Source organism: Sesamum indicum, linkage group LG10 (assembly GCF_026168435.1).
Source record: "Sesamum indicum cultivar Baizhima isolate 11 linkage group LG10, ASM2616843v1, whole genome shotgun sequence".
NCBI lineage: Eukaryota > Viridiplantae > Streptophyta > Magnoliopsida > Lamiales > Pedaliaceae > Sesamum > Sesamum indicum.
The window spans coordinates 5738833-5762603 of NC_142666.1; the positions used below are offsets into that span (position 1 = coordinate 5738833).

Below are 23771 nucleotides of genomic sequence, written 5' to 3' on the forward strand. Positions count from 1 at the left end.
AATATCCGTGTGAACATTTAGACTCCCGAATTTCATACGGTACGGTCCTTCCATCGACCATCTCCTAGCCTTAGTGTAGGGCATGAAATCAGGTGTCAGTTCCCATCCTGGACTAGGTATCTATGCTTTAATACTTGGGACCGTGTTTCGCTTAATTGCTCGACATAGGAAACCATTTTCTCAATTCTATTGGTAACGCTAGTCGATGCATAGTGGTGCACTTATTTTGTAATTTTGTCCAACCCAGTAATCTTAGACTTAGCTTTCCTTGCTTACCAAATCTTGAGATTCCTTTATGTGGCTATACCTCAGAAAGATCTTTTCACCAATTTCATATTCCATCTCCATTCGGTGTTTATCAGCATAACGTTTCTATGAATCTTGAGTTTCTTTCAAATACTTCTTAATTATTTATATATTTTCTATAGGAAGCGGATCGGCCTGGGAGACACAACAAAAGCATGAAAAATAGAAATAAATGAAATTAAAGCAAAATAACCTGATCAAGGGGCGTACCTTGATCTATCCCGAGTATTTGGTGTATAAATAAGACTACAGACCAAGAATTAAAATAGAGAAGGAGGTACATAATATTAAACCAGATCTTTACCCTCGTTGTTCGCTTCAATCATCTTCTTGCATTGTTTCGATTCTCCATTCCGTTCACGGTTAGATCTCAATGGTGAGATCCTCTAGAACAATTCACACCAACGATAGAGATCGCCCCTCCTCCTCGTGCTAGCAAGGAAGGAGACAAAAAGAACGATGATGAAACCATGTTATTTGAATTAACAATTTTGCTCTTTCTTTGATTCAAAATTAAGAAAACAACTAGGATTCTTGGAGAGAATTTTCGACTAAGTTAGAGAGAAGGTACATGACCAAAATTCTTGGAGACAAGTGGAGAGAAAGCTTGTTAGTTAAGGTTAGAAGGAGAGATGCAAGTATATCAAAAGACCTAGTCTTTTGTATCCACTTGATTTTATCTAAGGTGGTTACTAAACCACCTCAACCGTAATTACCCTTGTCATGGCTGAAAATTACACTAAAAATTAAGCCAAAATTCACCAACCTAGCTCCAAGAGAAGTCATCTTCTCTTTTGACCTAGACTAGGTCAAAATGGGTAATGGGTTTGGTTTTAAATGGACTAGACTTTGATAGATCAAGCTCATGTCTAATAGATCTATATTAAATTGAATTTAATGATAAGCCCATCAATTTAAGGTCCACGTCTTCCATCTAATTAAGACCCAAGCTCGCCCTCTCTTAATTTATAAATTAAATTGAGCTAAATAAAATTAATCCAATTAATTTCTAAGAAATTAATTTTCCAATTATATCAATCATTTTCTTTCAGAATTAATTTTAAATCAACTAGACTTGAGTATGTTTGACCAACACAATTAATCTAATCAATTTATTTAATTTCGATTAATCAATAACCGAAAATAGCTCGTTATTGTGGATGGTGGTCTAGCAACAATTCATGGCATCAGAGACTAGTGAATAGTGGCGTGAATATTTAGGCTTTAAGTTCCATACGAATACAATCTTTCCATCATACGTGTTCCGACCTTAGTTTAAGCCATGAAATTGGGCATCGATTCTCATTTTGGACAGGAAATCTATACTCATAACTCGAGTTCTCGTTTACCCTACTGATTGATACATAAAAGCTATCTCATTTATTCAGTCACTGTGGCCACAGATTCTAAAGGCTTAAACGGGTCTCAGAGCGTATAAGAGAAACTGCTATCATAGTACTAACAGGAGAAATTGCTATCATAGTACTAACAAGAGAAGGATTTTATCATGGGAACTCATCGTCCTTGCTACATACTTCAACTGTATTGGACAAGACTTATGATGACCATATCTCACGGTACAGTCACTGCTTGCCAGATCCAAGATACAATCTTTGTATGCACGTGACTGACATGATTTTTCAAGTTTAGGGACTAATCCCATACTATCAGAATGAGAAATTCCAATCATACTGACTAAGCCCTCAAGGCTTTCATATAACAGTTCTCACAAGTCAATTCAGTCAATTGACTACTATACCAACTAACCCACTATAATTACAGAGTCGACTTACGTCTTTTGCCAATAAAACAACACTGCAATACTTAGTACTGTTTTCTTTACTTTCTCTTTTACCTTGTAGAGAAAAGGTAAAGAAAACATGGCAGAAAGCTTACCAAATTCAATAGAAAAATGGGAACACTGATGCAGGAAAGAAGAATAAAATAGTCAAAAAAAGGTTGTGTCAGGTGCATAAGTGGCAAATTAAGCAAACACTAAGGGCAAGTAAGACGTTTACCAATCAACGATGGAGGCCAAAGATTGAAGCAGAAAACAACACAAACTCGATGGGCCCATGGTGCTTATAATCACAAAACTGAATTAGAGATTACAATCACATAAAACTGAGGAGCAATATGGGGTCAGCCTAGCTAATATCAGGCTAGCCAAAAAGAACTAATAAACCTACTACTAATCAAGATTGATGAGCATATCAACATTAATATGCTAGAGGAAACATGGCCTATATACACTTACATTTATCCCTTGCAAGTATAAAAATATCACTAGACGAATACTGAATATGGATAAAATGGAAATTTATGTCGTTCTTTTGCTGACATTAGCATTTTTCGTCAAAATCCTACCGAAAGAGGGGTAGTTGTAAATAGAGAATTCTCAAAGAGGATGTAAATAATACCTTTTTATTTTTTTTGGAGAAACTATAATTTCGCTACAATTTTTGAAATATTTTGTTGATGTGAAACGTGAAAGATAATTTTACAACAAGTATTAGGTCGAGCAGCCTAACTAACATCCTATATAGTCTAATTATCACGTTGAGCACTAGCCTAACAGATACAAGAACTATCATTGCTCATCTGCAATGGAAGTTGAGTTTGCAGCATGCTTTGATGCTACTGTTCACTGTTTATGCTGCGGACTTTTATGTCGGGGCTTTAGGCTGTAAGAACATTATTTCGGGGACGTTGAAGCTTCATCAGAACAATTTTATTCCCAAGATGATAAGTATTTAGACATTGCTCGAAATACGAGAATTTAATATTTCTCCAGTAAAGAAGTTGTTCAAAATCTAAGAGTGTTAATTGAAAATATTAACACCAATCTTTTACATAGACTTTAACAAAAGGATTATCGTCCAAGATTTTTAGCAAAGCATGTTGAGAGAATGGCATTATTCAACGTTGAATAATGCTATATTTTTGTTTAGTCATTCGTACATATTTGTCAATTTCCATGTTTATACATACTATACATGATTGACTTAGTATTATATCAATAGAAATTCCCTTCAATAAAGACATTGAAGTTGACCTTCAGTCCGTGTTTACCTGATGGAAATACGCAGTAGATCTGAGCTAATTGGGGTCATCAGTCTGTTTACTTGTGAAATGTGCGGCTCGGTACTGACGTTTGAAGCCCGGCTCTTGGCTGGATTAAACGCGGTATATGGATCCAGGCAAGAGGGGTGGGATTCGAATCCAGACCAGCTATCCCACTTTTCATGCTCTGCTGGTTTGACTTTGTCACCCTCAAATTAGCTTAGAAAATGACGAAATTGTCCTCGTACACTTACCTACTGACTTTAATTTTCTGTCACCTTTTTCATTTTCCACCATCGTCTTCTCCACTATTTCAAAATCACGCTTTACCGGAAGGGCTTCTGCAGACACAACGTCCTTGTGGCTGCGAGGTGAGTTCATCATGGTCGGTGACTTGAATGTCGGTGATAACGTGACTCTGTAGCTACGTTTTTTAGCTCTCAAGTATTACGTCGTCCATGGTTTATTCAAAGTTCAATTTTTGGGTTTATTTTTTTTATTTTTTTATTTTGGGTCCAAGAATCTGTGTCGGAGTTTCCATTTGCGTTGTTCCCGCCAGCATCGGTCGCATTCGGTCATCTTCTTTTCGGTTAACTCGGGAAACCTTCGAGATCTGATGGTGAGTTCGTCTGAAGCCCTCACTTTCTGTCTTCGCTCGTTTTGTGACATTTATGCGATGCTGTGCTATATACACTATAGCGTTGTGAAATCTTGGTTTGGTTCAACCCACTATTTTACTTACACAGACCGGTTGTGTCATTTTCCTCGCATGCAATTTTGGGTACAAAATTATGCTTGCTTTGACAATTGGTTCACATTAGAACAATGTACTTTGTTTTATTCTGTGACTTTGACAAAGTGGGGGGAGATTCGAGTATGTGGGGTATTGTCATCCCCTAATTTTTTTCCAGATTGAATAAAAGTTTTTTTGCTCTTCAGGATGGGTCAATTGAAAGAGTTACATTAGCTTTAATAATTTTACAACAAATGTTCGACGAGCTTGCAGTCGCTCTGACTATATTCTCTTGTGTTATCAAACACCTCACCGGTTGAAACCCTAATCGTCGTCTGTCCGGGCCTTCAAGATACTTAATGAATAGTAGGATACCAGACCAGATTCGCTACCTTCATAGGCTAATTTCTGTGACCGACGAGTCATGCCTGTGCAACCTACGTATGGACCGCAATACCTTCGGACGACTGTGCTATCTGCTTGAGTACTCTGGAGGTATTCCCCAAGTAAATACCTCAGCGTACTGGAGCAAGTAGCGATTTTCCTTAGCGATTTTGCAGTAGGAATGAAAAATCTTTGATTCAAGAATTATCTGTGCAAATTTACAGGGAGGTTTGCTTAAATACACTTGAAGAAGACGACGGAAAAACAGAAACCAAAACTAAATCTGAACTAGCTAACAAATTAAACACGTCAACATTCAAGTGGGCACCATGTCATGCCCAGACACCAACTAATAAAAAACCGGAGTAAAAAACAAAAAAACGTCAATCACAAAGGCACGCTTTCTTCGTGGTTTGAGATAGCATTCTGCAAGTGATGTTCTTGCCTACTGCTGATGAAGATGACTCCAAGCCGTCAACCTGGATGCTATTCACGAACAACTGCAACATAACCAAGACAAAACATACAGTTCCCATGCATACACATGAAAAAATGCTGCCATAATCAACAGTGCAGAACAATAAAATCGGTGTAAAATGCATTGTAGATGCCATCACAAGGTACAATTCAGCCAGTTTCATCTATTAACAGTTGCAGTGAACTGTTCCCTTTAAGTAAAGAGGAAGGGGATGACTAACAGCTAGTAACAATCCCAGAAATAGACTAACCAAGTACTTACACATTATCGCCAAGTTGACGGCCAACTCGGCAAATAAAACCAACAGATCTAATAAAAAACGTGAAACTATCAAAAGGGAAAAACGTGAAAAAATGCGCTTCTTCTTCAACAGAAGGCTGCTCTATGTTTCTGTGTGCGACCAGCACCGACAACAAATGCCATCTTCTCATTCAACCATGACATCTTTCACATGAGTATTCTCAACAAACAGTGCCTATAAGAATGCATGAAATGAAGTTGATATCGCGTGGAAAAACGTCACATATCATTTAAAACAAATTACCAGATTAAATAGATGATAAGAAGCATTTGCGAAAGTAAAAACTGCATAAAAATGAAAAGTTGTTCGGCCACCCAACATTAAAACTGTTTTTCATTCCATTTACACAACAACTTAAAAAAAAGAAACACCAACATAACAGGCTCCGACTTCCTCCACCCAGTTTCATTTTTTCAGACCAACCGACTGGCACCACTGACATTTTTCTCCTTCAACTTTCATCCTCGCTCGTCACCAGGTCAATCACCTCCGGCTCACTATTAGATTTTACCCCCAGGAAGATAACATCAGATCCATCCTCGCTGTATTCGTCAATATCCGTGGATGTTCCCCGGAAAAGAGAAAGCACAGCCCCACCGAAAATTTCGCTCATCTGCTCCCATTTGGGCTCCCCAAAGTAGAAGTATGCCTTAGTGAACGGGTGTTCCTGCATAACGGCGTATTTTGTGAAAGGAAAAATGATTTGTCAATATTACATACTAACGCAACAACGAACAAAAAAACACCATAACCCTCCTCCACTCTACCATCCTACCGGTCATCCTATTGATTTCATCATTCCACATTATTCCAGGTTCATCCAGCACCTTCCTAAACGTGTCGTACGCAGCAAGCTGAGTTTGTTTCGGAAGAAATCAAGAGTCCATGAATGTCGGACGACTCCCTCACAGCTTGGGCAGCGGTACTGAGGGAGTCATAAACCAGTCACATTGGGTCAGAGTGGTTTCTATACATTAGAGCGTGGTAGTACAAGTAGTTGCAGAAGGCATCGTCGACTCTTTTAGTCCAGGTCGGAGTGTAAAAGTAGCGACTTTGACCCATGGGAATTTTCCGTCTTGGCATAGTGGGATCTAGGGTATGCGAAGTCTGTTAGGGATGGTATTGTGAGGAAGAAAATGGGGATAAGGGTTTCGGATGAAATGCAGTGCTTGGTACAGGTACGGTATGGTAGGCCTGAGGTGCTTAAAAAGGCACATAGTGGTGGCCGCTGGTATCCCTGTAATAATTGCGTATTCTCCATCATGGCTGGTTGCGGAAAAAGAGTAAGGTGGGTTGGAAAGATACATTCGTCATGGCGTCTTAACCATTGTTAGGCGGGTGACTTCTGATTTTCCCCAGTTAAATGTATTTAGCTTGCACGACAAACATACACGAAGACATTAATTTAGGCTAATGTACGTAGACTGTAATACAGATTTTGGAACAACTTACATAGTTAATATTGGTAAACTCACTAGCTGAAAAATACACTGCCCGTTTTACATTCAATTCTGTAAACCATAACTATTAGCTTAGTACACTGAGCACGGCCAAACAACAAGAACGCACAGTGAATGCAGCCATAACACACAAAACATACCTTTCTTTCATAAATGCATAAATTAAAGTACACAGCGGGTGAAATGTTGAAAACATGCATGTGGTCCCTCAGACAGAATGAGGACAAAACATGCACTGCCCACTCAAATACATGGGAATACAAAACACCTGCACCTGACAGGTACAAACATTCATCGCCTAAAGCGGCACTTATAACTACGTCCCTAAAATCTGATACGCAGTAATTATAGATACAGTCATACTAAAAAGGAAAGTAAAATAAAGTACGGCGGAGTGAGAAAATGATGCAAAGGACAACATCATTCCCCAAAAACATTCCGCAAACATTGTAGTAATACATATTTTATACCTACATAAATATATATATACATAAATGCATAAGTGTAATACAGAAAATCACCAGCATGCACTTAAAAACCTCAAAATGACATCCTTCATCAACCACCTTCACGTCAACCTCGCGCGCCTCTCCTTCAACCTCTCCAGCATCAGTCCACCTTCTTCACCGGCGTCCGATTGGATGCGGACGAGCTCGCCTGGCCTTCCGACATTGCAGCACTAGGGCTCTCACATTTCGGCATTTTTGGCTGCCTTTCGGGGTTTGGGACACCTGGCAGCTGCTGCAGCGAGTCTGCATCGTCCCTGCATCCATAGAAATCGTCTATGAAGTTCCACAACGAGGAGCTTGAGGTCGGACTGTCGGATATGTACCAATATGGGCACGGATCGCTTTGATCATCGACCACTGCTTTGGTTGGTTCTACCAAAGCAGTATCGTTGGACGGTTTCTCGGCATCATCTCCTTTCGCATGATGAGATGCATCTTCAGCGCATACCGAATCCGAATCCACAAGCTGAGTGAAAAGCTGACACTGTCCATCCCACATATCCTCATAAGCGTTGACGTAGCACTTCCCTGTGCGAGATTACTACAAAACTGGATGCACATATCAAAAATAAAATGGGGAAACATTGTCAGAACTGAGAGAACTGTAATAATAATCCAATTTCTACGTACATTTTCCTTAAACAAACACAGTACCTTACAGAAATCCTTGCATGTGGAATCCAGAGCAGTCACGAATCGCAGGCGCTCGTTCCAGATAACATCCTGGCGGTTCACCAGCTTCCCAAATAAAAGGAACTTGACGACGTATTTACCCCAACCAAAGTAGATTTTACCACCATGACAATTATGCACCTCATCTAAAGGATGGCAAATTTGTTTTCACGGTCAGGGTGAAAACGGCCTTTCTTGGCATGCTCAATCAATTTCGCAACAAAAATTTTCTCCATTTCCTTAGTCCATTTGGCACAGTAAAACATATACCGTTGATAGTAAAACCCGTCGGGCCACATCATATGCTATTTTGGGAAAAGGTAAGGTGGGTGGGTCTGAAACAGTTGGATATGTTTATACGTATGGAAGCAGTGCAAATCCGGTTTCATTTATAGTGGAGTGATTGTAAATGTGATTGGATGTGTTGGCCAATCAATTCCCAAAAATGCTATCCCAAAAATTGAATTTCGAATAAACCATGGACCACGTAATACTTGAGAGCCAAAAAACGTAGCTACAGAGTCACGTTGTCACCTACATTCAAGTCACCGGCCATGATGAACTCACCTCGCGGCCACAAGGACGTTGTGTCTGCAGAAGCCCTTCCGGTAAAGCGTGATTTTGAAATGGTGGAGAACACGATGATGGAAAATGAAAAATGTGACAGAAAATTAAAGTCGGTAGGTAAGTGTACGAGGACAATTCCGACATTTCCTAAGCTAATTTTAGGGTAACAAAGTCAAACCAACAGAGCATGAAAGGTGGGATAGCTGGTCTGGATTCGAATCCCACCCCTCTTGCCCGGATCCATATGCCGTGTTTAATCCAGCCAAGAACCGGGCTTCAGACGTCAGTACCGGCCGCACATTTCGCAAGTAAATAGGCTGATGACCCCGATTAGCCCGAATCTACTGCGTATTCCCATCTGGTAAACACAGCCTTGATGTTTAGTGCATCAATTTCCTAAAGAATGACACATATCAAAACCCATTTGACCAAGAAGCCCAAGCTTGTTAGTAGCAACACTAGGAGCCCGAGATGGGCCCAAATCACCTACAGCCCGACTCAGTCAATAGACTCCTCAACACAAGGCATACATACCAGACGTGTATAACACGTCGGCAAACGGTTAAGAATATCAAGATCATTTATTTAGTTGGAACAACTAAAAAATTTCCTCTTAAATATGCACATAATACTAATGTGACAATATTTCCTAATCGTGAATATAGTTGATGTGGTATACAGTTAGACCAATCCACCTCCTGTTATGATACTGGCCCTACAATCATGGTATACATAGATCCGTTTTTGCACACTTTTGAGCACTATCCCATTTTTCTTTTTTTGTTTTTTTGGTATATTTTTACTCGGTAATTTTTAGGCACATTCAACCGTTTTTGCATAATTCCTAGCTAGAATCTTAAACATTGAAATGTAAACATATTTCTTTTTTTCATGTTAGTCCCCTACTTATCTTAGATTGTCAATTAGATCCTCAATATTTTATGGTTCTGTACTTCATAAACATAAAATATAATAATTATATTAAAAATTAATCTTATATTAGATGAAGTAACTATTATCGAGATAATTGCACAGACCCACCATGACTCTTCTTCATTTTATTTATATAATAGTATAGCCAATATAAAAAAGAAAAGATTTAAACTGTATTAAAACATTAAAGTAATTATGCAGGTCAAATAGGATAACGTTAGAATATGGGCCATATATTATGTATGATATATTATCTAATCAAATACTAATTTATATTTGGCCAATAATTTATTATATAAAACTGCTTCAACCCTATTCTTATTTATTTAGTTGGACTGTTTTCAGCATTATGTGAATAAAATTAATAATAAATTAACAATCTACCCATATATACTTTTTAAGCTAACGATGAATTTTGGAATACTGGTCACCTAGTCAGAAGTATAATGATCTTCAAACTCCATAATATGAAAAGCTTCTGATAAAAATTTAATTTAAAAAAAAAAACACATTGCTACTAAGTTAACATGCATCTTGATTTACCAGTTAACATAAACAACCCCATCTCAAACCAGAATGGTTACAAACTCACTGGTATTCAAGAAATCAAGTAGTAGGCATGCAGCAGTGTGGGTGAGAGTACTGACCGTGTCGGGCGTAAACTGATTAAGAGGTGGCCTAACGTCGTCATGACATCCTTTACGACTATCTTGTAGGCACACCAGTTCTACTTTCGCTAGTGCTCCAAATTCGCTCAATCAGTAGGATTGATTGATAAATTGTAACTTGTTTGTTCTGAATCAGGTGCAAATATCAAATCAGAGACTCATGTTGCTGGTTATCTGATGCAGCAGCTACAGGAAACACTGATACATAGACTTCAACTGTGTTGAAGACGACTCCCAACTTGGCCGGTGGGCGTGCCGCAAGCCTGTTTTACGTTTCTTCTTTCATTTTCTCCTCCTTTCACCACTAAGATGTGCACCTGCCATTGGAATTAAAGGGCAGAAGAAAATTCTATCGAAACTGAAATAACAACACTGTTGAAGTTAGATAGAAAATAAGGTGATGAAAAGCACAACCATGAACAGTACTCTTCTGTTCTAGTAACTCAGAGTCAGTTTTGAGTACAAAGGGAACCTTAATAGATGATGGGAGTAGATAATTACAGGGAAGTTCAGTCCTTTGCTTAACATTTAGTTGGACCTGTATACAGCTGGATGGCCAGAAACTGACTTACATTGTCGTATCGCAACATGAACTGAGATAGCCACTTCATTTTCCAGTGAGAAATCATTAGCCCCGACAAGGCTATGCTTTACCCTTTCTCCTTTCAATAGAATGATCTATTAAATGAAAGTAGACTTTTTCATACCTCCAGTGATCTAATGACTTGTTCCTATCTGAATTCTGTGTATTTTGAGTTTAAATACACCTCAGTTTTGTTCGATATACTTACATCCATGTGCAGACTTCCAAAGAAAATGCTTGTCAGGAATTCTCTACATTTCCAAGCATCTGACCCAGGCTGAAAGAGATACAAAGGCACAGCTCTGTTGAAGATTCAAAAATGTATTTTTCCAGTTTCCACAATGAGACAAGCATGTTTAATGAGAATTGAAATCCAGTAACAGGTTTCTCCGTGAGGCTTGAGTAACTTGTTAAAGGCTTCTCTTCCTGAAACGAAATCAGATTCCTTGTTGTATTGATCATCGCTATCCAAAAGGTGCAAAACTTGAGTAATATTTCTTGCTGTAAATTTTACCTGACAAAATGACGGAAGCTTCAACATTCATTCCAAAACTTTAGCTCCAGCATATGGATTGTTGATCTGGAGACTGATTTCTGAACCAGCATCCTGATATGACAATCTATTTATAAAGTCATTTCTTCTTCAGACGACACAAAGCTACAATAATATTACATAGAATCAACCTCATCTACAAAATATTTATCAGACGAGATTTTACTGGATTAGTTACAGAATAAATAATTCTGTGAAGTATCAAATCGACCAAAAAAATTAACAAGGATGTTCATTTAGAGTAAGGGAATACGACCTAAGGGTGTGAACGACTTGAACTGGCTGACAGTTCTGCTCAAGAATTTGGAAATGTTCACATTGTTTATTATCTTTTTCAATTAGACGTGAAACATTTGAGTTATTCTCAAATTTTCTCCTTTGACCCTTCAAAATCTTAAAAATTATCTAAAAGGTGGCAGCCTAACCTCAGTCTCAATTCCATCCTCTTCCTCAACTTAATCATCTGGTCGCCCAGCCCAGAAAAGAAAAAGGTCACACCAATGAGCAAATCCATGACAAAGCTCAGACCAGGGTGCAGATTTACCAATGCAGATCCAGCATGAGTGAGTAAGTATGTCTACTACCTCCTTGTTGCCTGAACCCCAGTGCTTACATTCAAAAAACCTACAGGTTAAAATTGAAGATCCCCACCGCTGAAACCATCACGAAATCTTGTTACCCGAAAATCATAATTCTTTAGTTGGCAACAAGAGCACATTGCTGAAAAATGAAGATATCCCAGCAGCGAATCCTCCATGAAATTCAATTCCCTGGAATTGAAAAGTTCTCGTACGTCTATATTTTAGTACAAGTATACATTGGGGAGTGGGGAGGGGGGAGAGGAGCTCAAAATTCAAGCTACTAATTTAGTGCTTGAGCTATTACTCAATTCAAGGTTGGGCATAAGATGATTGAACTCATACATCTTGAACCAAGCTTACTATAACAGTCCCCCAACTCTTACATCAAGATTCACTGATAATACTTATTCTGGGTCAGCTGGAAGACTTCAAGGTGAGTTCTCAATAGCAGTCCGCAGATGTACTGAAATTAGCGAACAGAGGGTCCTAGAGGATATTAATGCATTACGTATAGGACTATGTTTGAAGGTTCTGGAAATTTTCACCTGGAACATTCTTAGTGTATGTTATTAATATTCCTGAGAGAGGGTTGGATGAGAACTAAGAAACCAAGTTTGATTCTTCTGGTTTCACTATGATCTCTCTCGTTCAAAAACTCATATTTACTACTTTCTTTCGTTTCTTCACACCCAAACAACAGTGAGACTGTGAGAGGCTAACTTGGCTTACGTGCAAGGCGTAGTTGAAGCAATTAAGGCCTTAGCATAATTGAAGAGAGGTTTCATAATAGGTGGTATCATGCAATTAGGTTGTTTTGTAATTATAGGAACTGATGGCAATCAAAGGATCTAGTTTGGGCATGACCGAGGAACATGAGAGCCTATGCTGGTTCAAGGCAACAAGAGAGAGTTTGCAGAACCAGCATGAGGGTAGCTCTTGGGAACAAATTATGGAAGAAATAGGCAAATGATTAGGTGAGATGCTGAAGGTGATTAATAAACAGCATCACACTTCGAGGGACTTAATATGACTAACTGAGCAACATAGGTATGGCATCAAAAGCATAATGATATAAACAAGGGCATCTGTAAAAGAAGATACTTGGAGGATCTTGCAAGGGAGACAAAAGAACATTTCTATCCAAAATTATGTTTATGAGGCCCAAATGAAATTACCAGAGTAGAAGCAATGAATTGGTTGAAGGAGGAGATTATGTTCAAATCTCACAACCCTTATCCACCTACCTCCTTTAATCTTTATTTGTTTTTCTTCAGGTCAATATCCAAGAGAAATAATAAGCAGAACTCATAAGTAGTTGCAACTTGTTACTCTTACGTCATCCACATGCGATTTATTTTGATCCAAGACCTTCTGCCAGAAAGATTTAGGGTAACGAATATCAAGTAGCTAAAGGGTCCTTTCTCTTCTTCCTAATTCAAATTTGTTTGAATTAGGATTTGAATATATATATTAAGGTTTGGCCATTGTTCCTATCTTTATGCATCGTTGAGTAATCAGCCAGTATCCATCTCCAACTGTAGTTTTACAACCTATGTATCTTATAATCTTTAGAATGAATCTAAAAGAGGAACATAAAAGGACAATAGTAAAGTTGAGGGCAGAAACAAAGCAGATTAGTTTCACCTTATGCAAGTCGAAGCTCTTTCTTCACTTTATAATCAAACATGGAGAACTTAAGCCTGGATAAAACCCATATGAAATAGTTATAAGTTAAATACAGCAACCAATATGTTGAGGTGCTGAATGCAGAAAAAATAAGATAATCTGAAATTAAATAATTACCAGATTATTTTTGTCCACTTCTATAGATTTAGCCACCATATCCATCAGAATTTTCAAGATACTGGTCCAAGAATTGATCGCATTCAAGACTGTTGACATCCATTGGAGCTTTTGGACATAATAATATACATAATTCTTTTCCATTATGCTTTTCGGTTCCTAGGGAGATGCACAGGTTTACAATGCTGTGTGTACTTTCAGTTTTAGATAGAAAGAGTTCGTTGCTAGAACTTTAAATCTCATGTCATGCAAATGACCGCATGTCAGATAAAGTATGAACTAGAGAAGGAGTTCCTTGTTCATTCATGTACAGGTTTTTTTAGGATTATTATCTGCAGCAAATTGCATGTAATATAAATGGGATGGATTATACAGTAAATGCAACCACAAATATGTCAATACATTGAACAACTATGACATAAGAAATTGTGGCAGTAGCCCCATGAACATCAAAAGTGGACATAATATCACTTCCAATGCAACTTGGGTGGCAAACAAGGAGATAGACGTATGGTGTCTGAGTTGAAGCGGATATTCTTACATAGCAGATTCTATGCACATGTTGTCTCATCCTGTATGCATGTGCTTAGAGTTTGTCGAGAATCTTAAAAAGATAAGCAGACCCTCTCTTACTGATTCAGCTACTATTGGTTGCTAAAACTAATGTCCAGAGATTATGAAAGTGCCCAAGTTCATTAATGAAAAGAAGAGTTAAGCATGAAAAAATATGCAAACTGCTGTAAATCAATCAACATGTGGTAGAATTCTTTTGATGAATGCATCATATTACGAAGAAAATCTACATTAAATATTTCCAACACCGGTATTATATTGTCCCAATACCAAGAGCACGAACGGAAATATGCGTTGTGTATGTAAACAAATTAAAGAAATAATTAACGAACTTAAAACTGCTCATCAATCAAGAATATCCTATAAAGAAGTCAAGACTTGAAACAAAAAGAAAAGAGGAATTGACGTCCAAATGACAAAAAACAATAAAAAATGACCATGCATAAAGAAACCACACTCGGTTAAGATTGTAAGCAATACTCAATATGCTCTTCTCTTTCTTTTTCCATTCTTCTTTAGGCTCCCAAAACATCTAACCCATGTCCGCAAATCGTCCTTCTTCAAAACCAAACCCACCAAAAAAGCACAGCAACAGAATCCCAAAATCCAATCTTTAGCCCCTCTTCTCCACCCTTCCACCGAAAGCCCAAATAAAAGTAAACCTAAACCCCCCAAGAAAGCCTCAGCATCCAATACCAATTCTTTACCCATAACCAACCACGACCCCACCACACCACAAACTACAACAGTGATCACCATACCCAATTTTGTTCTCCTCCTTCTCCTCCACCCATCAAACCCACCCCGTCCAAATACATTCCAGAACCCATTCCCACCTCCATTTCCCGCTCCAAATTCCGTCAACAGTAATTCAAAAGGCTCGGGCAAAATCCTGAGCTTTGAAGCGATCACGCAGGCTGATTCGAGCATGAGTCTTCCAGATCTTCCAATCGCATATCGCTTTCTCTTCTTTGCAGCACAGAGTATCGATTTCTTGACATTTGACTGAAAATTGCGCTGATGGGTGGCAGTAAACAATCTTGCGTAGTTGAAAGAAGTGTTCATATTCCCGCTGGGAGTGAGGAGTAAACAGGGATCCGAAACAAGATGAACGGTCTTCTGCATTTGCTCTGGAAACTGAGAAAAACTTTGCCCAAGAATGCAGACCGTTGTGGTGAATTTTGAAAATTTCCTGAGAAATGGTCATGTGTTCTTTCAACTTTATTATGTGGACTACTTTTAATGCGTGCTTTGGGCCATGGGTATATGTTTTAATGCAATTGTGAAAATATGAAAGTGTTTGGTTTTAGTTTCTGCCCATTTTATATAGTTCAAAAGTATATCTAAAAAATATTTGGAACACAAATTTTAAATAGTTCATATAATTGTGATCTATTCAGAAGTCTATGAAACTCTACTTTATATATAACTAATTAGTATTCCGTGGTAAGGTGTTGGAATATGTTATTAGAAAATTAATTAAATTGATTAATTATAATTTATTTAAATATATTTTTTTTCACTTTTTGATATTAAATTGGGAAAAAAAACCTTTTATTGTTAGTCTCTTGAATTTCCATTCTCAAAAATGCTGATGTGATGAAATTTGCCACACATAAATGGTGATATAAAGAATTATAAGGCATGAAACTAAAAATAAGAGCAGAATTTGTTTTCTCAAACTAAGAGAAAACGTGTGTTTGAGGACAATATTTTTGAGAAAGAGAAAGACAAAATTTGAAACAAATAAAAAGAATTATAAGACTCGGTTTGATTTTGTTTTTGGCCTATTTCCTAAGTTTATTTTGTTTTGCAGTTACTTGCCATCCTCTTCTCTCTCTCTTTCTCTCTTTTTTTTTTTTTTTTTTGAGATAATTACACTCTTCTTCTATGAGAATTGATTTAATTATACACAGACCCCTGTGGATTTAAAAAATTATATCTAACACCCTTAAGGTTTGCTTCTATCTAACAAATAAGTCCATTTGTTAGTCAAATTCCCGAATTTGGTAATATTAATTTTCATTCATTTTTATTTCTTCATTCATCTAAGTTACTATTCGGTGAGCTTCGATTCTCACTATCATTGACTTCAGGTGGTCAATTGTGTTGCGTCCAAACACAGGCAAGATACCCCATTGGGGTTTCCCCTCCCTCTGACAAGACCGGACTATCCGTTTCGACAAAGTCATACAGAGTTATGATTTTTTTCAAAAATGAGTTTGACCCTTGTGTATACAAGAAGGTCTATGGGAGCTTAGTTGCATTCCTTGTACTTTACATGGACGATATCTTGCTCAATGAAAATAACGTCAAGATATTGGGTGATACGAAAGCATGGCTTTCTAAGCAATTCTCCATAAAGGATTTGGGCGATGCTTCCTACATCCTTGGCAACAATATCTATAGAGATAGATGTAGAAGGATTTTAGTAATGACCAAGCCTCATATATCGAGAAAGTCTTGAATTGAAGATGAAAAACTCGAAATGGGGGTTCCTTCCAATGAGACATGGGGTTAAGCTTTCCAACACTCGGTCTCCTCGGATTGATGAGAAAAACAGAAATATGTATGACATTCCTACATCTCTACCATGGGCAACATACAGTATGTTGTCCAATGCTCAAAGCCTGATACTGCATTTACTCTAAGTGTCACGAGCAGGTATGAGGTAAAGCACACTAGACTACTGTCAAGACCATCCTTAAGTACTTAAGACGGACCTAAGAGATTTTTTCTTGTAAGCCAATGGAAAATTGGTACGGAAAGGGTACAACAATGCTAGCAGTCTAATGTAGATGATGTTAAGTCTCAATCTAGTTACGTATTCAAGCTGAATGGTGGTGTGGTAACTTGGAATAGTTCCAAGCAGGATACCACAATTGATTCAACCACAGAAGCTAAATACATAGCTGCTTCGGAAGTTGCTGAAGCAGTTTGGATGAAAAACTTTTTCCAATAGTTGGGTGTAGTGTCTAGCATTGTCAAGCCCATAGTTATCTTTTGTGATGACAATAGGGCGATAGTGCGATTGAAGGAGGTCTCATCACAAATTTAAGCACATTCTCAGAAGCTACCATCTGCTGCAACTGATGGTGGGCACAAGTGACATGAGAGTGGATCGCGTCATATCGACAAAAAACACGACAGATTTACTGGCCAAGACTGTTTCACAGATTCCCCATACTAAGCATTTGGACAGGATGGGACTGAGGCAAATGGGTGATTGGCTTTAGGTCAAATGAGAGATTGTTATAATACATGAGCAAAAAGCTAATTAGATTGGTTCTTTTGTAATCTATTTAAGCAATTTTTATTTTCACTTTGTAATATTGAATTAAATCAATAAGAAATATTCAATTAGGCTTAGTAGTTTTTCTTACTCCTGTATTTTTCATACATTGCAACAAAGCCCACGGATCACTAATCTACCAATGAAGTTAGGTTTTGCATTTGACGGAAACTATAAAACCAACTTTTGATGCTTGGATTCAAAATGTTCTAAGTTATGAACCTCGAGAATGGGATCGAGGATTATAGTGAGACTTGCACTAAATATTGCATCTATATGATGGGTGTCATATTTTATAGATGATAGATGTATGACGTCTATGTAATTCTAGTGGATAGTTGGCAAATGTTCTCAAGTCGACTGAACTGACTCACGAGAAGTCATAGTATGGAAACCCCTGTGGCTTGCTCAGTATGAGTTGAGCTCCTTGGCTCTGATAGTATGGGGTGTTTAGTCCTCAAACTTGATGATCCACACAGTCTCATATATGAAACGGTTGTATTTAGGGCTTGGTAAAAGATGAACGGGTTCTGATGTGGTTATTTATAAGCTCTGTTCTAGTGAAACCAAAATATGTATGAAGACTGATGAGTTCCAAGAAAGGATTTCGTGTCCTATCATGAGATGATATATACGTTCTGTTGTGTGTTATGCTCCAAAGAGTCTGCGGCTCTAGCGGGTGATCAAATAGGAAAGTGGTTTTCTATGTTGATCAAGTGGAGAAAAATAATGGAATTTTAAGCATAAATTTCTAATTCAGAATGGGAACTGATTATCAATTCCATACCCTAGAATAAGACTAGAAGATGGTCAATTGAAGGATCGTACACCTATGGCATTCGGTAGCCTTGAGGTTCACGCTATTTCACTTATTCTCTAGTGTCATGGATCATTGTTAAACGGTCACCCATGTGATGGGTGCTTCTGGATTAAGTGTTAATTGAAAGCTATTAATTAAATATTATTTAATTAGTACAGTGCAAAAATACTTATCAATTAAATTATGTGTTGACACAAGCTCAAGTTTAGTTGAGGGTGCACCTACATAACTGTACTAAACACCACTCAATGAAGTAGTAGAATTAATTATGAATTAATTTTAGAAGGAAGCAATTAATTTAAAGAGTTTAAATTAGTTCAAGAGATTTAATGTTGTGATCATTTAAATAGGAGAACACATATGATGGGAAGCTCAAAATTTAGTTAATCAGATTAATTAGTTTGGGTTAGTTTCAATTAATTTGATAAGATCAAGTTAATTGGACTAGATGAATTAATTAATAGAGATAATTACACTCCCCTTCCTGAGATATGATATAATTACGCCCAACCCATGTGGTTTGAAAAATTACATCTAACACCCCTGAGGCTTGCTTCCATCTAACAAATAAGTCCCTTCCTCTCCCTCCCCCCCCCTCCGCGCATTAGTCACAATTCACTAAATTTGTTGATATTAATAAAAATTTAATATTTACCCTCGATTGATAATTGAAAGTCAAATATTTTTTTTAACTAAGCTACCCTTGTAACAATAAATATATACCTCCTTATTAATGGGTGAAGACATATGAAGGTAATTTGGTCATAAAAAGATTTATCTAGCCTGCAATAAATCTGTAATAAGTCAAATAGGGGTAATCATAGATTATGTTTTTGGTTTTTTTGTTAATATCGTCTAACAGAGGGATTTATTTGTTAGACGGAAGCAAATCTCAGGGTCCTGATCTATCTGACTGCAATAAATTAATAATAAGTCAATCAATGGTAAATATATATTATTTTTTCAATTTTTTTGCTAATATCATCTGACAGAGGGACTTATTTGTAAAAATGAAGCAAACCTCATGGTGCTAGATGTAAATTCTCAAACCACAGGAGTTTACATGTAATTACATCAAATCTCAGAGGAGGACAATGTAATTATTCGTAATTAATATGACCAATGAATTAGAGTTTGAAGTTGGTAATTTACTAAGATTAAATAGATCGAGTTAAGCTCAATTATTTAATGGGATTAATTAATTCTATAAAGGCCCTAGCCGATGGGTTTAATTTATTTTGAATTAAGCTCAAAAGTTGTATATATATGTAGCCCTAGTTTGAATATATATATATATATGTGTGTGTGTGTGATAGATATATGAGGGTGCAAGGATGACGGACACCCATTTTACCTATTTTTTACTTGACATGCAATGTGTACGTATATACATATAACAAGTACATGAGACTTCTCTTGTGTGTGCATCATATATAGGTTTGTGTATATGTTATTTTGCATATGAGATAAAAGAAAACACTCCTCCCTCACTCTCATTATCTGGACCGTTCTCTTCTCCCTCTCTTTTCTCTCTATTCTCTTATTCTCCTTGAACTAGTTTGAAGTTAGAGTAAGATCCTCTTGACCTTGATGTACTAAGCTAATAGCAATTAAGTCTCTTATACCACAACACCTTACCTCTAGCAAGGTTTGGTATAAACCACCTTGCGGTGTAGTGCATGTTCGAAGTAGAGGAGATCTTGTTCGTTTCGCGTGAACACACGATGAGGAGAAAAACTTAAAGAAAGTCTTCAAATCGAAAAGGTAAAATTGTTGATTACATTTAAAGATTCTTTTATACTTGTTGAGTATCGAACGCTTGGGATTAAGGGACTAGTTTTATTTTGATTTAGAGTTTAAATATGCTTATTCTCGTATTTCATTGTTTTCTTGTCAATTTTCGGGCCATATCGATTCTTTCACAAAGTGCGAGAGGATTATGTTTTCAATAATAAATATTATAAATAATTTAAATTTATAAATATAAATTTAAGTGATCGGTGAGTAATTTCAAACTTAATCTCTCTAATTAAAATACTAGATTGGATATTCTGGATCACGGATAATGTAGAGATTTTATATTTTTTAGACTCAATTAATTGAATAAAATAGTTTTTAATGGGACAATTAGAGTTTAATGAGACCACCTAAGTTTATGAAAGCACTTGATTGTTCATTATTGGAATGTCAATATCCTTGACCAGCAAATTTTAGTGTGAATTGTGGAGGATGTTAGACAGTGTATACTTGATATTACCTTAGCTAGCTCTGTTAGTACACATGCACTTTATAAATTGTGGCGTATCCCTTGGCCTATCGAGGGAAACACTACTTGATTCATGATTGTTGTACTATATCTTTTCCTATTTATGAAAATTATATTTACCGAAAAAAAAGTTTAGTGTGAAATCTAACAAAGTAAATTAACAAAGTTGGAATTCAGGAAAAAAAAATAAAATGCTATTAAGAAAGTTACTATTAACTTAGTAATTAAGATATAAAATAAACATTGAACTTACCAAAGAATTTTAGATCATTGTTATTATCGTTAATATGTGATAACTTCATGTAGATTGATATGTGGAGTATTTATTTCTCAAACTCAAAGACGTAATCCTACCAAATTATGCCAAGTAGCTAGGCCTAATTTGCTCAATACTAGCAGGCTAAAGTTCTAGCCCACTCATCATTAGCCAGTTGAAGAATCACGAGCCCGACCAGCCCAACCTTTGTCAACTTGCTAACAAGCCAACACTCACTCCAAATACAATTATGACAAACCTTGGGTCCATCCACCTCATTTTCACATCAGCGCTATTTGCACACGTCAAATACACCTTATCCTCAAAGCATGTAGCAGGGATGGACATGTTAGTTATATTCAACTAAATAAGATGACATGTAACTACCTCCAATGGCTATTATTTTACTAATATTGTAGAGTACCTTTCTACTCGCACGGGATTTATGACATGGCAAACATTTTAAGGTTACTAATTCAACTATAGGATCTAAGAAGAGAAAATTGCGTCTCATGTACCATAGTATAAGGGGTATTGCAAGTCAAGTACCACACTTTATGAAATAACCGATTTTGATACTATACTTTATAGAGATTTGCATTTAAGGTACCTTATTTTCATTTTTGCCTCTAATCTTTCTAAAACTATCAATTTGGTCTCTGATTTTTTTTTTCTGAGTAGAAATATTCCCATTACTATTCATTGTTCAGGCCCAACATGTTTTCAAAATAAAATTAAGCCTTCATAAATTCATACCTTGTTTGACCGCTTTGTTCTCGATTTTATGGACTTCCTCCAACTACACTAATGCAGCAGATGATTCATAGGTCCTTGGCTCCTTTAGCAACAAACAACATAACCCTATTTCATTTTCTACGTTAGGGCGTAAAAATTACTCCAGAATAGAGACTTAATAAAATTTTGTGTGGACAGGTTGAATAAAAACCTTAACTCTATTGAAGAAATATAGGTAATATTATATAGATGTTTGTTCCTCTATTAGAGGAGACAACTGTTTAGCCTCTCATATAGGGAACTATAATTGTTGGAGAAACCCCCATAAAACTGAGAATAAAACTACAAAGATTTGGAAACTCAAAATACTATGCTTTGAAGAGTTGAAGAAAAATTTCGATGATTCCCATCTGCTTCATTGTCTCCTTATTTATAATCGTCCATGGACTTCAATCACGGACTTCAAAATTACTTTTTAATGACGTCATTGCGTTCGTCATCTTTGCGTCCTTTCCAACTGTTAGTCATGATGGTTTACCGGTCATATGATTGCTAGCTGGATTTTCTGCTTTTTTACTATTGGCTTTTATCACCTACTGCCAACAGTCTTGCTTTTGAAACTTTACATTTTGTGGCTTTTTTTTCACCTTGTAAAATTCCTTTCTTTTATCCCTATCTTGTTTCGGTTGGTTTTTTTTTTTGTGACCCAAATTTAAGTCCCAAGCAGGGACTTTTGTTGTTTCTCACAGCAAGGGCATGCATGGTTGTGTCATTGCCCAACATGCAACATATTGCATCTCTTTATCCTTGCAGCTTCGATCGTTGGCAGCTTATTTTCTCAAATTAGCATCCTTTTCCTTTCAAATAAGCTTTTTGTGAACTCAGTACTTTTTTTCTGACATGGAATTTAACAGGAATGATCCATTTAACTTGTTTGAGAAGATTTTAAATACATATTTTACTTTGTCTATCTCGATGAGGCAAACCCATAGTCCCCAGATTCTTCTAGTTGTGATATAATTTTCACTGACGGATGATACTAGGGGAGCCTCTCCTGTGGCGGCTTCGATCTTATTGAAAGCTACCATATCTGGCTTCTGCAACTTGATAAAATAAAATGATGGATGAGACCCTTTTTCCTATGATTTTTAGAGCTGCTGATATGAACTTTAACTCTAGAATATTGCCTCATTTTAAGTGGGTTTTTTTTTTTTGCCGTGAATTGTAGACTGCCCTACTAATTCACTTCGGAAGCTTTGAAATTTTTGGAAAACTTGGTGACATAGTATTAACTGAATCATACTATTCTTGGACATCTTCTGGTTTATACCCTTTTAGCATCCATAATCTATTATATTTTCTGGATGTTTCAATTATGGTCTTGTCTAGGTTCACTCATTTGCGAGTAATTAGTTTTTGCCACATTCTCTAATAAACCTGCCATGCAGAAGATGAAGATATCAATTCATTAGTATTAACCTTCAAGGTGTCAGTCATTAGCCTAAGGTTAATTTCTCCTTCTTTAACCCCCGAGGTGCTGGGTTGACTTGAATCATCAGGAGTCTGTACTTTCTGTGACTCAATTATTGTTGTTTCACCATAATTTGGCGATGGCCTCATGTGAGCGGTACTTGAATCCGTCGCTACAGATCTAGAGCCCTGTACTCCAAGGGCATGTTGAGGGTCATCATCGAGGGCGGTGCCTTCCAAATCTGTTCCATGAGGCCGTCCCATAAAAACTAGAAGCCAGCATGGTACTCGTGATTATGATCTGGACAGTGTCAAGATCTGCTCGTTGGACTTGGCCAGCTATTTGGGCTTTCACCATTAGCTATCCAAACTTCTTGCCAAGCTCCTCAAGATTTTTCCTGAGATGCCTGAGCGTCAAAATGTTGGAGTTCACTTTAGATGCCTCCATGTCTTGTCAGGAAATGGGCAAGAACATTCTCGTGAGATTTTATAACAACAATATTAAAATAATAATATTGGCAATCTACTTGTCATCTGATAATACGTGCTTTCTAAATTTTTTATTCTAATTTATTTTCAAGAAAGCCTTAACATTAATTTATCAATTTTTAATATGAATTCTTTAGCAAGTAAAAATAAAAGTCATTTCTTAAAAGCATTCCAAACTATAAAGAACTCTTTCTCGTTGATATGCCAGACTTAGGCTCTTTGTTCTGAGAACAACCATCATGTATATCTACAAAATTTTTCCCCATTAGTAGTCTT

The 23771-nt window shown here is 36.9% G+C and overlaps 1 protein-coding gene and 2 long non-coding RNA genes across 10 annotated transcripts; all 3 read right to left on the minus strand.

The window, feature by feature from the left end:
• Positions 1-5474: 5474 nt before the first annotated feature.
• LOC148785220 (uncharacterized) lies at positions 5475-6518 on the minus strand. The gene is made up of 2 exons (XR_016067958.1): positions 6041-6518; positions 5475-5932 (listed from the first exon to the last, which is right to left on the minus strand). It is a non-coding gene; the product is annotated as an uncharacterized LOC148785220 (long non-coding RNA).
• Positions 6519-6848: 330 nt separating this feature from the next.
• Positions 6849-13753, minus strand: LOC105172333 (uncharacterized). Of its 8 annotated transcripts, none has more exons than XR_002287946.2 (7): positions 13595-13753; positions 13436-13491; positions 11172-11277; positions 10866-11083; positions 10054-10391; positions 7889-8869; positions 6849-7783 (listed from the first exon to the last, which is right to left on the minus strand). It is a non-coding gene; the product is annotated as an uncharacterized LOC105172333 (long non-coding RNA). The 8 variants fall into 8 exon arrangements; XR_848643.3 differs by having other exon boundaries at positions 10054-10752; XR_002287945.2 differs by having other exon boundaries at positions 6849-7488; positions 7558-7783; positions 10054-11083.
• An 894-nt stretch (positions 13754-14647) lies between these two features.
• Positions 14648-15232, minus strand: LOC105172774 (uncharacterized). The gene has a single exon (XM_020697493.2). It carries the CDS (start codon positions 15230-15232, stop codon positions 14648-14650), a length of 585 nt encoding a protein of 194 aa, XP_020553152.2.
• Between the last annotated feature and the right edge of the window lie 8539 nt (positions 15233-23771).

Bases quoted from the DNA above. Each gene is read 5' to 3' on its own strand.
- LOC105172774 (XM_020697493.2), bottom strand. From the start codon at position 15,232: ATGAACACTTCTTTCAACTACGCAAGATTGTTTACTGCCACCCATCAG.